This window comes from Ochotona curzoniae, unplaced genomic scaffold (assembly GCF_017591425.1).
Source record: "Ochotona curzoniae isolate NIBS_2020 unplaced genomic scaffold, NIBS_Ocur_1.0 scaffold_4701, whole genome shotgun sequence".
In the NCBI taxonomy this organism is placed as follows: domain Eukaryota; kingdom Metazoa; phylum Chordata; class Mammalia; order Lagomorpha; family Ochotonidae; genus Ochotona; species Ochotona curzoniae.
This window is the reverse complement of record NW_024467122.1, coordinates 33,915,970-33,931,150: the sequence shown is the minus strand read 5'-3', so window position 1 is coordinate 33,931,150 and position 15,181 is coordinate 33,915,970. Positions and strand designations below refer to the sequence as shown.

At 44.2% G+C, this 15,181-nt stretch overlaps 1 protein-coding gene across 7 annotated transcripts in view; it reads right to left on the bottom strand.

Annotated features, from left to right (window-relative positions):
• HECTD1 (HECT domain E3 ubiquitin protein ligase 1) overlaps positions 1 to 14,075 on the bottom strand; it is an 83,857-nt gene extending 69,782 nt beyond the window's left edge. For 6 of the 7 annotated variants that reach the window (XR_005882663.1, XM_040970236.1, XM_040970241.1 and 3 more), the window contains exons 1-2: positions 13,664 to 14,014; positions 12,182 to 12,459 (exon numbers count right to left, since the gene is read on the bottom strand). Coding sequence is in view for 6 of the 7 variants with exons in the window: in XM_040970236.1 (XP_040826170.1) it covers positions 12,182 to 12,321 (140 nt within the window). In the remaining variant the exon portion in view is untranslated. Of the gene's footprint in view, positions 1 to 12,181; positions 12,460 to 13,264 lie in introns of all 7 variants that reach the window. The other variant, XM_040970237.1, reaches the window with a different exon arrangement.
• Positions 14,076 to 15,181: the final 1,106 nt, after the last annotated feature.

Genomic DNA, 15,181 nt, shown 5'->3' with positions numbered 1-15,181 from the left:
CAGAACTGACCAGGCTGCTGCATCCACTGGTATGTGAACTGGCTGTGCAGCTAACAGACTGAATCTGACCTTGCACTGTCTGGTGCACCCAGAGTCAAGTCTGACGTCAGTCTAGGTCAGGTTTCCTGGGGGACTCCCTTCCCTTTTCCTTCGTCCTTTCCTTCCTAGGACAGAGCCTGGGTCATGCAGGGCAAAGCACTTGACAACTCCTAGCTGGGAAAGGTCTTGGGGTCTGAGCCATGCCTTGCAGCCTGGGATTCACAGGCAGACAGACCCAAGGTGACCAGAGGCACACAGACCAGAATGGCTGTTGGGCTTGTCCTGTAAGGGCCCCAGCTGGGTGGGATATCATGTGTGCATGGGGGACCAGGTGTGCATGAAAGATAAGCCTGCATACTGCAGTGAACCCATGGAAGACCTCAAACACCTCTTCAACAGGCAGTAAGCACAGCCTTTGATTTCTATGTATTAGGACTGCAGCACATGTTTTACCAATCTCTTCATCTTCTCTGGAAGCTGCTATTGGCAGAACTCCTTAAAGAGTATTTATAATACAGTACTAGAAGATCTTAGTATGTCACATGAAGCCAATCTTTTCAATAAATTTATTTTATTTTTCATGATGTTTACATAGTTAAGAAGGATGCATGCTCATATGGACCACTGATTAGGGTGGGGAGCGTGGAGGAATGGGCAAAAATGGATGAGACAACCGCCTCCAATCTCTTTTTCTTCCTGCATCTGGGAAAAATGGAGTGGAAAGGGAGAGAGCTGCTTCCAGCAGCCCATCCGTGTGAGTGCCTGGGAATGGGGGATGGGACCCAATGTCATCTTAATGTTTTAAACACCAGACTACTGCTTTAGGCAGTATGGCGTACACTTTAGGCCAACTTCTATCGCACATTCTCAAGTCTGTAGACACTCTAAAATAATCATGGGTAAACCACAGGTCTTAGAATATATTCACAGGCCATGGCTTGCCATGACACTAATCTAGGGGCAACAGACCAAGGGTTAGGAAGCCAAGGGCTAGGAAGGCTGCACTTGCAGTGTGCTACCACACCAGTTTGGGAGGGGCAGACCAAGGGCCTGACACTGGAGTCCTGGGCAGGCTGCATCCACAAAGTACTGACATGCTGGCCTGGGAGCGGGCAGGCCAGAGTCCTGGTGGGAGTAATGTGATAGCCTCTAGCATTGCCAAGAACCCCAGACCCAGAGTTTCATGTCGAGTTATTCCCAGACACAACAGGATGGGGGGTGGGCAGATCCTGGGATCAGAGCACACGGTGCATATTGTGTTGCCTCCTATACTGACTTCTGTGCAGGGGAGAGGATCATGAACAGGAGCACACATAGGAGCTAATCTGCTCCTGGGAGAGGCCCTCGGATGCTGCTTCAAAAGACAAAAAACGCCAGCAACTCCTTGAAGCAGTGATGATGATAAGGTGGAACACAGCCACTTGTACCAGCTAGACCTATGGCTCCTGAGACAGACCCCTGGATGAGAGAGGAAAGGACTTTTAAATCTGGAACATGCTCCAGGCTTGAGAGAAACCAGGCAACTGGGAGGGATGCTCTCTCACCCCTACCTCCACCTGCCTCCACAGACACAAGATGAAAAAGAACCATCTCCCCACCTTTCCCTTTCCTAACCACCCTGTTCCTGAATATGTCAGTCATTCCCGCAACTTTTAAATAAACTTTTCAAAAACAAAAAGGAAATAGGTCAGATTGGTTAAAAACTAAAAGGTTGGGAAAAGATAAATCACATAAACAACAATCAACAGAAAATTGGAGTGACTGCTTAATGGGACAAAGTAGTCTTCATGATCAAGGATAAGGAGATACTATTTAAGAATATAAGAATAAATGCAACAGAAAGATTAAATCCCAAGCACAACTGGCAGAGCTTCAAAACACATAGGCAAAAACTGTGAGAAAAGAAAAAAAACAACCACGATTAGACTTAGAAACATTAACACTAACTCACAGAAAATCAGTAAATCAACAAGGACATGAGCTTTAATATACTACCAAGCTTAATCAAATTTGACATTTGTAGAAAATTGTATCCAACTGAATACATATTCTTCTCAAGTATGTGTGGGCAGCTGAACAAAAATAAGCTATACCTTGGGCCATAAAACCTTAAAAATCTTTTCATCAACAGATGAGCACCCAGACACCTGGCAGACCAAGTGGGACATTTCAGTTCAGTTTTAAATTTCTGCATCTTACCAGATGTGTCTTTCAAGAATTTAGAAGAAGAAATGAAAACATAAAACTCTGTATACTAATGTTTATACAGTCTTGATTATAACTCTGGTTTCCAAATACTATCGACAATGACATTAGAATCTTTTCTCTGATCAAGAACATACCAGCTAAGCCAGTCATGCCACTGCTTAGGATGTCTACAGCCCATCACAGAATGCCTGGCTCAAGTCCCAGCTACTCTGCACTTTGAATCCCACCTTCCAGCTAATAAGCCTAAACAGCAACAGAATAACAGCCCAAGTACCTGGGTTCCTGCCAGGCATGTGGAAGACCCAGTGGAGTTCCTATCTTCTGTCTTTGCAATGATCTAGCCTAGCTAGTGTAGACACTTGAGAAGTAATAGACAGAAGGTGTCTCTGTCACTATGTCTTTAAGAAAACATAGGAAAAACAAGAGAACAGCAACAGAAATGGGCATTTTGTGCAGTGGTTAAGACATTGCTCGAGACACTTGCATCACAGATTGAGATGCAAATTCATGTTCTGGCTGCTTTGCTTTTAATCTAGCTCCCTGATAATGTGGCTGGGAAGGCAGAAGGATGACCCAAGTACTTAACCACTTAGCTGAAAAACAAGAATAAATTTGGTTTCTTGAAGATAATAAAGATCATTCCTTTTTTATTCCACTTTTGCCTCTGTTCCTAGCCTTGATTTTCTCTGTATTAATAAAAATTATCTGTATTACTAAAGATAACTCCTAATACACTAGATGCAAATTATGGCCTTTCTTTGCAAAAACTTAAATACATAAAATTGCTTTTCTCCAATTAAAATACATAAACTTGATTGTAATTCATGATCTGTTCACTGTCTTTCTAGCCACTAATGTGAGAGGTGTTGCAGGTAGGATACAAAGATGGACAACAAGAAAGTGCGTGATTCTAAGGAACCCGATGTTGTAAGGGCAGTCACAACGTACCAATTTGTGTATATATGCGTCGTATGTAAAGTACAATGCTGTCTAATCCCAGAAAAAGCCAAGTTAAAAACTTATCTCCATAAAATAGTAGTTTTTTGGTTTTTGTTTTGTTTTAAGGTAGCTGACTTTTGAGTAAAAATCACAAACCCCCGTGAAGTTCACCCCTCATGGACCCCCTAGAGTCCCAGACCAAGAACGATGACAGGGTGGGAATTTGCAGGGTGCGGGGGGGAGGGATGACAAATACAATAACATAAAAAAAAAAAAGAAAGAATGACAGAACTTTCTAATTTCAGCATATCTCTATTTTGTGCTGAACAGGAAATAAACCGTGGCCATCAATATACAGAAACTGCACGATAACTAACTCTTCCTTTGCCTTGGATTCCTGACACCGGCTTCATGCTAAGGCAGATCCCAGCAGGCAGCAGTGGTAGCTCAAGCCATTTTGTTTCTGTCATCCTTGTGGGAGACCTGGATTGGGATCCTGGAGGCAATCACTACACACACTGAATAATGAGTCAATAGGTGGGAGCTGGTCGCTACTTCTCAAATATACAAATAAAAATCACTAACAAAAAGTTGATGGAAAAATGAATTCAATACTGTTGCTACCAAAAAACTTTGAATCCACCCATTCTGGTTATATGTACATTTTCAGTGAACTTGAACACTCCGCAAGCATACTTGGCACTATGACTGTTTCTGCTGCTAGAAAAAAAAAAGAGTTCATACTCTTCTTCTGAATCCTCCCAAGCTTTACCACTTCAGAAATAACATTCTACAGGCATTGTAAGCATAAGCGGAAAACCAACCAATATGAACTTCCACTCACTCAGTATTACTTCGCTTAACAATGAAAAAACAAAAGATGAGGACCTAAGCATAGTAAGCTGGTAGTCCTGTATATGTTTGAGAATACACAAAGAATCTTATAAAGGCATTTAATTTTGACCCACTGAGAGCACAAAGGATTTTGTAAAAGTGAGTGCTGCAACCAGTATGTTAAGGCTATAGCTGTTGGGCCCAGCACAGTGGCCTAGCGGCTAAAGTCCTCGCCTTGAACGTGCCAGGATCCCATATGGGTCTCAGGTCTAATCCAGACAGCTCCACTTCCCATCCAGCTCCCTGCTTGTGGCCTGGGAAAGCAGTCAGGGATGGCCCAAAGCTTTGGGACCCTGCATCCACATGGGAGAGCCGGAAGAGGTTCCGGGCTTCTGGCTTTGGATCTGCTCAGCTCCAGCTGAGATAGTCCTCTCTGTCTGTCCTCCTCTCTGCATATTTGACTTTGCAATAAAAATAAATAAATCTTTAAAAAAAATACAACCACTTCCTCTTTTCTCCAGATTATAGCCTCAACTCAACGAGTAAGGTCCTATTTTTTGACCCCCAGGCCTGCCACCATCTTTTCTCCCATGAGCAGGTAACTATATGTCTTCAAAACACAAATTGGGGGGAGGAGGGAACAGCACTTTGGCTTAGCAAGTGAAGCTGCTGCCTGCAAATGCCAGTATTTCAAATGGTTCAAGTCCAGGATGCTATTCTTCCAACAGGATTTTGGAAAGTGGTCGAAGAATGGTCCAAGTACTTAAGCCCCTGCCACCCATATCAGAGACTGGGAAGGAGCTCCTGGCTATGGGCACAGCCATTTGGAGAGTGAGTGGACCAGGAGATGGCAGATTCTCTCTCTCACCCTCTTTCTGCAAACTCTGTCTTAAAAAATAACAAATGTTTTTAAAGGACAAATTTAATCCCACCATTCATCCATTTATATATTGCAATTACTAATAACAACACATGTAGGGACCGGCGCGGTGGCGCAAGTGGTTAAAGGTCCTCGCCTTGCACGCCCGGGATCCCATATGGGCGCCAGCTCTAATCCCGGCAGCCCCGCTTCCCTTCCAGCTCCCTGCCTGTGGCCTGGGAAAGCAGTCGAGGACGGCCCAAAGCTTTGGGAACCCTCACCCGCGTGGGAGACCTAGAAGAGGCTCCTGGCTTCAGATCGGCATAGTATCGGCCCGTTGCACTCACTTGGGGAGTGAATCATGGGACGGAAGATCTTCCTCTCTGTCTCTCCTCTCTGTATATCCGCCTTTCCAATGAAAAAATAATTAAAAAAAACCCAACAACAACACATGTAGATATTACACTTTAATCAAAAAACTTGGGCAGTGAACCAATAGATGAAGATCTTCCTCTCTCTCTCTCGTCCTCTGTATATCTGACTTTCCAATAAAAACAGCAAAAAAAAGTTCTGTTTGCATAGGATTAACATTAAAAGTATTAAACAGCCCCCAAAAGGCAATTACAACATTTTGTCAATTTAGTGACTAATACGGCCTTTATTCCTACCTCAGGCCTATATATAATCTCAAAAATTTTCTTCTAATTTGTAGGAGGACATTATGACCCTGGAAGGTCAGCAGCACAGGATTGCAGTTCACTGGACAGTATCTGCATGACAACAACCAAATGGCTGCCTTTGGTATAAACAGCATGTAAATGAGAACACCTGGTGGGATATACAAAACAACAGGAATTCCAATCAAGAGAGGGAAACAGAACGGACACTCAGTGTATAAAGTCTGATGCCCCTAATAAACTTCGGCTTTGACCATCAGTCAGGGTCCACGCGTGTTATTATCGGCTCCGTGCACCAAGTCCATCGCTGCAGGACAGCGACAAGTGGCGCCTGAACAGGGACTTGAAAGAAGAGAAAGTGCAGCGGAGACCCCCACAGGAAGTGGTGAGTGGGACAATGGGCCAGAACCAGTGTAGAGCACTGGTTGTTTATCTCTCCTATGCAGAATTTTTTAGTGAAAAGTGGAGCAAAGGTAACTAGGCAGCAATTGTGTTCTTATTTAGAGCTTATTGGTGAATATAATTGTTGGTCTCCAGATGAATGGACACTAGAAACTGGACTTAAGAATTTTACTCAGAAAAATGCTGAAAAAGCCGGAAGGATATAAGATAATCAAGTTAGTTTTTGGATTATATCAGCTTTAATTAGAGCTGTTATCATAATTTTAGAAGGAGAATGTGCAAGAAACTCCTTTAAGAAGAGGAGACACCCCCCAAAATGTAGCTAAAAAAGAAGTGTTTCATAATACGGACAAGAAAGAAAGAAAAAGGGAACTCTTAAGAGGTCCACCTGACAGGAAAAGCTACCGTAATATTTCTAAAAAAGAAATGTCTCATAGTACAGATGAGGAGGATGGCAAAGAGCAGCCTGTGAGAGATTTCCCTAACGGGAGACGCCACCTTAACGTGGCTAGGAAAGAAATGGTTTATACTACAGATGAAGAAGATGAAAAAGAACGTGTGAGAGACCCTCCTAGATGCCACTGTAATGCAGCTAAAAGAGAAAGGCCTTATGCTGCAGATGTGGAAATTAGGAAAAGAAAACTCAGGAGAGATTCTCCTAATGAAAGATGTTACCATAATGTGACTGAAAATGAAATGAGAACTAAGAAAAAGAAGAAAATTTGTAGTGTTAAACCACAGGATTTCTCTAGTGAGGTAAACGAGGAAGGGATAAAGGAGCAGTTAAATACCAGCCCATGCCATCTCGCTCTTAAATCTGATCAAAGACATTTCCAAATGTCTGATGTTCCCCGGAGACCTCATGAATTCCGATTGCTTTTTCCAATCATACTTAGTCAAGAAAACCATCAACCTATCTATGAAAGCCCAGATGTTAATGCCATCACAGCTTTTAAAAAGGCTTGCTTGTCCTACGGACCTACTTCTTCGTATGTGTGGGAATATTTAAATGGCTGGAGCCAGGGAGCAAACTGGATTCCTTATGATTTTGAATAGCAAAAATAGGACTTTCTCCTTTTCAATATTTACAATGGAAAATGTGGAGAAGCGATATGGCTAAGGAAAAATTGCGATCATTAGGAGCATCAGGTCGCCAACTCCCTGGAGGGGGGCAATTGACTTAGTGGGTTACTACAGAGCAACAGATACTGCTACCTCAAGCTGCGTTCATTCATATACGAGACGTAGCATTGTGGGCATGGGAGAAAATTGAAACTGGGTCTGAATTTGCAGGCAGTTATACAAAAGTCTTTCAAGGAGCCAGAGAATCTTATGCTGATTTTATAAGGTGTTTGACAGACTCTATAGAAAAACAAGTTAGAGGAGAAGGCACTAGGAAATTGTTATTAAAGCAACTGGCTTTTGAGAATGCAAACGAGGATTGCCAGGCTGTTATTCATCCTGTAAAAGAAAAGGAAGATCTTTTGGGTTACCTCAAAGCCTGTCGCAACATAGGCACATTTAAACACTGTGCCCGCCTAGCAGCACTTGAAACTTTTGCCATTCAAAAGCAAATGAATGCTACATGTTTTAACTGTGGCAAGGCCAGGACACCTGAGAAAAAATTGCCGGATGCTTCCTACAACTCAAAGATACCACACTGATACTTCTAACAGTCACTCTCCAGGAATATATCCTAAGTGCCAAAGAGGCCAGCACTGCAAAAAGGAACGTAAATCTAAAGTTGATCATGGTGGCAAACGCCTGTGGCCAGAAGACTCCTGGAGAAGCCATTCCCAAGTCCCAAACGTTCAGGAGTTTACAAAACAAGAACATCCTATTCAATTTGTGCCTGCAGAGAAGCTTCAAACTTAAAATAGCCAGCAAGTAAATCCTGGAGGCTGAAATTTCAATCAATTGTGGTGAATGCATGTTATTCATATAGCACTTTTTCTACACAGCATTGCTTAATCATGTATGCCAATTTTTAAGTACAAGTTTTTACATTAAGTTATGTTCTCTGTCTCATTAAGTTCTTACTGTTTAAAATTAACAAAGTGATGTTCTTGCTTTAAGGCGACGGCATCATATCGTTATAAGGTGAAAGTTTGCTGTTTCTGTGTTAATGTACCCAGGTTGTAACTGAATGTCTTTTGGAATATTTTATAATGCTGAGGACACTGGAATACAAGAAAACTGGGATACAGGCCTTCAGTTTAACTGCTAGATTTCACAACATTGACCAATTTCAAGGTCTTTTGTTGTGATAAATGTTTAGCTAACTGATTTCATCTGCATATCCATTGCAACTTTTGGGAACTTGGAATTCAAAGAAAAGACTGGGCTTTTGTAAATCTTGAAGGTTTTTTGGGGAGACATTTTAAAAAAAGGAGTGAAATTTTATCGTAATTTTGGTATAGAATTGAACTGTAACACACTGTTAGATTATTTCAAGCTATAAGTTAAATTAATGTGATATCGTCTACAAAGTGTTTATTCTCGTATTTTTGGCTAGTAATCAAATCTCTCACTGCCTTTAATGTGTCAAGGTTTTGTATTTGTTTTAAAGATATTTGAGTGACGTTCTCACATCAATAACCAATTGTAATGTATAATGTGTCATGCTAACTTCAACAACAAATCTTTCAGATATTTTCAGCTACCTTTAAAAAAGCATTTAAGTATTCAAAGGTTTCAAATCCTAGGGCTTCCCTTGGTATTCTTACGAGGCCTCAAGAATGCCAACGGATCTATCTCCCATTTTGTGGAGACAGTTGACCAGACTATTGAATTATATTAAGATTATTGCCAAATGCAACATGGAGTAAAATTTTACTGTGTCAAAATGGTGTATGCTTCCATGGAATTGTGAAGGTTTAAATTTTAGTTTACATGCTTTTAATGATTTAGCTCTAAAGTTGTATCTGGTTGTTAACTATGTATTCTTAGGATGCCTATATTACTGGGAAGACTGAAATTTGCATTTTTAGATTGATAGAGGGATTTCATAGCGGCGATCAATGTTTTTCACTGAGTTTCTTGGTTCAAGACTATTGATTTAATATCATTTCGTTTACTATTACTAAGCTTGGTTGAGAATAATATTTTAAGTCTCCAAAAGTGTGTGTCTGTGTGCGCATACATGTGTGTCTTAACATTTTGTCTTTTGTAAAAGTTGTTTAAAATTGTTATCATGTGTTGCTGCTTGTTTATCAACAAGAGCAGGTTGCCTTAGGACTATGGCAACCTGCAGCCACTCCCCAGAGCTTTCTGACAGAATTGTAAAAGTATCTACATGATTTTAAACTGTTACTAAATCTAATTTACTTTGTCCAACAATATATGTTTTAAAATCAGAGGGGGGAATATGCTACCCCGTGCGTGCACTAATTTGGTCTTATTCACCTTAAATTTTCTTCAGATTTTGCCTTCTAGTGAGCAGCAGCTCTGTGTTACTGGAGGCAGTTTGCAGGCCCAACGCAGATGTCTTCGGTTTGATGGAGGGACCTAGCCACTCACAAGTGTAGAGGTCCTGACTCCTTGCTAACTGTGGGAAGAGGATATGCTTATTTTCCCAGGAACTGAGCTGCAGCCTGTGTGGATGCCTACTCGTAATGTATACAAGTCTTGGACTCCATTCACTGGAGGAAGCTCCTGCAGTAAGACAGCTTCACGACCTCATCCTGAAAGATCCATCACCATCAAGGAAATATTGGAGAAGGAGGACAGACCCCTCCCAATACCAGAATTTCCTGATAGATCCTCAAAACTGTGGTTTCCCTATGGCTCATCTGACCTTGGAAGTGCAGCTACTCCCTTCAACGCAGCGCTGCCCCTGGAGAAGATGGAACCCCCAGTGGAACTGCCTCTAAGAACTGAAAACTAAATTTGTTTAATATTCCTCTTGTTCCACTACAGGTCAGGAGTGCAGAGAAATTCTCCACCTTCTTAGGATGTTTGAGGAAGACTTTAAGTATAAATTATTATTCATAGATAATAAATTCTTAAGTGCCTTAGACATTAGAAAAGCCATATTAATTTGTGGTGGGACCCAAGGACGACTCTGACACCCTCTTAAAGGAGGTTGTGTGTACAGAGCAGGAAGGGATCTCAAGGCAGAGCAGGAGGGTAAGAGGAGCTCTCTATCCTAGTCCCAGAGACCCCCAGAGGTCTCCCATGTGCTTTCACTACAGAAGCAGTGGATGCCTGCCTCATCAAGGAGGACCATATCCCGACTGCCAAGGGGATTACAAGGAAGGTGAGTGCCCTTGGAGGCCGAGAACTCTGAGGTCAATCCTTTCCTATTGAATTTCCCACACGGGATTGAAGCAGCCCAGTTTCCTTGTGATAGGGTCTGGTGACATTGGAACTTCAGCCAGGAGAGACGACTGGACTCAGAGGAGGAGCTTTCCCTAATTCTTACCTAGCCCCAGCCATGGTTCCCAGCCCTCTCTTACACCGACCATCAGGGTTGCTTGTGAGCCCCAAAATTGTTTTAGATACTAGAGGCTAATAAAGGTCAGCTAACTGATAATCCCCAACTTGTACCTAACTGATCAGGCTACAGAGAGACATGGATATAGAGTATTTGGAACAGTCAGAACAAAGGCCATTAACTTATAATCGCTCAGCCTGTACTTACTGGTCAGGCTCCCTATTTGCTTTTCATGGACTTTACTAGGTTAGGATATAGAGTTAAATTCTTCCTCATTCACTAGGTTGTTGGACATTTCCCTGCTCACCTGCCTAACACTTTTCTATGATTTGGTAGAACTATAAGACTGTTTTGATTATCCTAAATGCATAGAAATCTGTAAAATCACACTTCAATTATATAAATGGCAAGGCTTAAATTGTAAGTTGAGATCCTCCCCAAAACTTTCATCAACTGTTAATACTAACTGTATAGAAACTATGATGTTAAGTTTATACTCAGCTGTTACATATGATGGATGTTCACTGTTCCTGTGCAACTCTGATTTAGGTTGAATTCAAAAACATGTTAGCTCTGGAGAAATTATAGCTGTTAATATATATAACATTGTTTCTCCCCATTCTTCTGCTCTTCCAAGAGCATGTTCCCCCAGCTACAAGTTTCAGGCTTAATTTTATAAAACACAGAAGGGGGATTTGTAGGAGGACATCATGACCCTGGAAGGTCAGCAGCACAGGATTGCAGTTCACCGGACAGTATCTGCATGACAACAACCAAATGGCTACCTTTGGTATAAACAGCATGTAAATGAGAACACCTGGCGGGATATACAAAACAACAGGAATTCCAATCAAGAGAGGGAAACAGAAGGGACACTCAGTGTATAAAGTCTGATGCCCCTAATAAACTTCGGCTTTGACCATCAGTCAGGGTCCACGCGTGTTATTATCGGCTCCGTGCACCAAGTTCGTCGCTGTGGGACAGCGACACTAATTACCTTAAAATAATATTAAAATACAAAAACACTAGTGTCTTCCATCATTTATTACTGGAATTCAAAACTGTAAATAAATATAAACGAAGCAGCAAAAACTAAATGTGTTCAGCACTCAGAATGATTTAATCTGCAAAGATGAGTCTACCTTATATAAGAGGAAAATCAGCTATAACTGTCTAAGTAGTAATTAATTCTTTCATTTTTGTATAAATTCCATTATATAAGTTCTAAATAAAATTATTTAAATTCATTACACTTAAGAGGTTTCTTTTATTCTAAAAAGTATGCTATGTGGTTAACATCCAATTTATAAATTCCCAAACTGAAATTTATAAGCCAATCATTTGCTTTAACAAAAGTACAATGTTGTTTGATTTAACACCAATAAAGAAGTGGGCAGTTCAAAGCAAGTCCATCATCATCTCTCTTTAATTCTCTAAGTCAAATTCACAGCACAAAATAGCTAGCTTTAAGGAAAATAAGTATTTGTATTGTCTCCAGTTTACAACATATTTTAAAAATGAATCAACCAAGCCATGGGTTAAAATTAGCATTCCTATTAATTACCGTCCCTCAACCAACGTGTATTTGTGTAAACAAAATTATCACTATGAGGGGCGCCCATTTTAGTTTCTCAGAGAAGCATAAATATAAAACTTTAAAGAAGTGTTTTTAAAGCACAGTTCAAAAATTCACGAGAGCAATTGCTACACCCACTGAAGTCAGCAAATGCTTGAAAACAGATGTCAATCCAGCGAAATCCAAAGGAAGATGATGAGGAATGTACTTACGTTTCAAAACATCGATCCACGTTGTCAGACATCAATAGCAGCATGCAGAGCTGTTCCAGCGCAATGAGTTGCATGTCCCTTTCATCTCCCTGTCCCATCTGTAGCCATTCCAGCAACGTGTCTGGATCCACATCTGCCATGGTTTTTTAAAGCCTCTTTACTTAAATGTAAAAAGGAAAGAAAAAAAAAAAAGTCCTTTAAACTTCCAGGACTGATGAGCTTGTGTTTGAAATGTTTTCATTTACTTCTGCTAGAACCAAATTTTCATGACGTCCTCCCTGAAATTAAAAGCAAAGAAATCATAAGTACATCTGCAACATATAGTGTTCAGTGCAGTTTTTCAAATTACTCCCTGGGGTTAACAGTTCGATATCACACTAGAGAAAAAAACCAGTTTTGCACAACAGCATAAGCTGATTAAGTTGCTGCTTAACTGGAAACCAGAGCTCTTTGTCAAATATCAACAAGCTTCAGCCCCACACTCCTATCACTAACGTCCGTGCCAAAAGGAAAAGAACACCTACTCAAGTTTTTTCTTTTTCCCTTCTACGCTCAAAAGCAATCCTCACTTAACGTGACGTTCAGTATTTTGACCCCTTCCAAAACTCAGTTCCTTCTTTAAATTACCTCCAATCCCACAAACCCCGCTTCTCAATGTACTTACCCTGAATCCTAACTACATAGAAGTTCTATTTATGAATCAAGAATTAGTTTACAAATTTTGGCAGTCTTGGCAGCTGTCCTTACAACTTAAAAAGAAACGCCAGAAGTACAAGTGCAATGGACTAACAGGTTATAGATCACAATACAGGTCAATCTAACGCTCTTTACCCGAGGGGAATGGGGCAGAAGGCTTAAAAAAAAAAAAAAAACCCACATATATACACAAAACCAAGAGGTAGCCTCAAAAGGCAAGTGATCCCATCACCCGCGCCCAGACCAGAGGACAGTTCTGGGTCCCTCGGAACCCCGCTGCAGGTGTAGAAATCAAGCGGCGGCGGGACACCCAACGGTGGCGACCACTGGGACGGACTCAACCTGAGCTCTGGCTCTCCCACACCGAACCCCACTTAAGTTAGCCACCTGTTCAGGAGGTGGCACAAGTCTACTGGAGTAGCAGCAGAAACCTCCAGAACCGGAGGAGGCCGCCAAGCCAGGCAGGGCGGACGGTCTCCCGAGAGCGCCGCCCGGAACCGAGAGGGCCAGAGGGCCGTCCCCGGCCCCCGCCGGGCCGCGAACCCTTCTCAAGGGCAACAGGAGCCCTCCATGAGCCCCAGCGCGGGCAAGCCAGGCTCCGCCGCCTGAGAGGCCCAGCGAGAGAAACAAAGGGACTAAAGAGAGTCACCGGCAGCCCGGCCGACCTCACCCGGCGCCGGGGTCTCGTTCCCCGCCCGCCGCCGGGCGTCCCGGATCCCGGGCCCCAGGCCTGGCCTTTCCGACGGCCGGAGGCATCCCCGCCACCTCTTCCCCGCAGGCTCTCACCCGAGCTTGTAGTCCCAAACCGCTGCGGTCCAGCTCCAAGCAGGCCGCGGGCAGAGCCAGGCCGAGCCGCGGCCCTCGAGTTCCCAGGAAGCCGCAGGCCGCGCAGGTCGAACCGGGCAGGCGGCACAGGAAAAGCCGAGTCTCGTCCCTCCCCTTCCTCCACGGGGGACCTGGTGACAGGGAAGCGAGAGGTTCGCCCTGAGCGGCGGCAGCCAGCCAGCCAGCGAGCGCGGGTCCCGTCCCCGGCACGCGGCTCCTCAGGCCCTGCAGTTCAGAGGGAGGGCCGCGCGGTGCTGCCGGCGGCGGCGGCGGGAGGAGGCCGCGTCCATCGCGATTCGGGAGGGGGCCGAGGGGAGGGTCGAGCGAGGAGCCGGGTGGGGAGACTGCGAGGGCAGCCGGGCCTGGCGGAGGCGGAGCGAAAACTGCTCTCCCGCCGGCGACCCTGCGGGCGGCCACCTGGGGCGCTGCGGAGATGGCCGACCCGCGGCGTTGGGGCGCCAACTCCGGGCGCGGGACGCCGGACGCGTCGCCGCCGGGCTCGGGCTCCCTAGGGCGTGAGGGATGTGGGTTTGTTGTTTTCTTTTTTCTCCTCTCGCACTCACACCTTAGCGAGCACCCTTCGGGCTCGGCCGGGGAGTCTGGACGCGCCCCGGCCTACCCACCCCGCGCGCGCCCGAGCGCGCACGCTCGGCTTCGTTTCTGCACGGCGGCGAGCGCCCGGCGCGACCCGCCGAGTCGGGGCCAGGGCCGTCCCCGGCCGAGCCTCTTCCCCCGCGCGCGAGCTGGCCGGCGTCGCTCGGCTCGCGGCTCCTCGCGCACGGAAGTGCGTCGCGTGAGGAAAAGCACCTCCCATCGGTCCTTGGGAGGCGAACGGTCCCGCGGGCTCAGAGAGCAAAGCTTTCACAACCAGCCTGGAATATAGGTACTGTATTATCACTGTTGTTCAGCTTGTCCCGAGCAGCCTCGCTAAATTCAGGCTCCAGGGCGTCCCAGTCGGCAGTACCAGCGAGGGTGGACTTTCTGCTCTCTTGCCTGTGGCCACAAATACATAAATATTCCGACTTCTTATTTCACTTGCGTGGAAAGTAAAAATACACCTGCTTACAGGACGTACAGGAGATAAAGATGTGTTGTAAGTGTATATATTTTTTTTAAAAAAGGTTTATTTATATTCTTTGAAAAGTCGGGTATACACAGAGAAGGAGAGACAGAGAGGTAGATCTTCTGTCCACTGATTCATTCCACAAGTAGCCACAACAGCCAGAGCTGAGCCAGTCTGAAGCCAGACACCAGGAGCCTCTTATGAGTCGCCCACGCGGGTGCAGGATCCCAGAGCTTTGGACCATCCTCCACTGCTTTCCCAAGCCACAAGCTGGATGGAAACTGGGGTCTCCGGGATATGAACCCGCACCCATGGCACCCATAACGGATCGTGCAAGGTGAACACTTTTTTTTTTTATGTTTTTAAACCAAATTCCCTTGGTTTGTGAGATAAGTAAACCCCTGCCCCTAAATAGT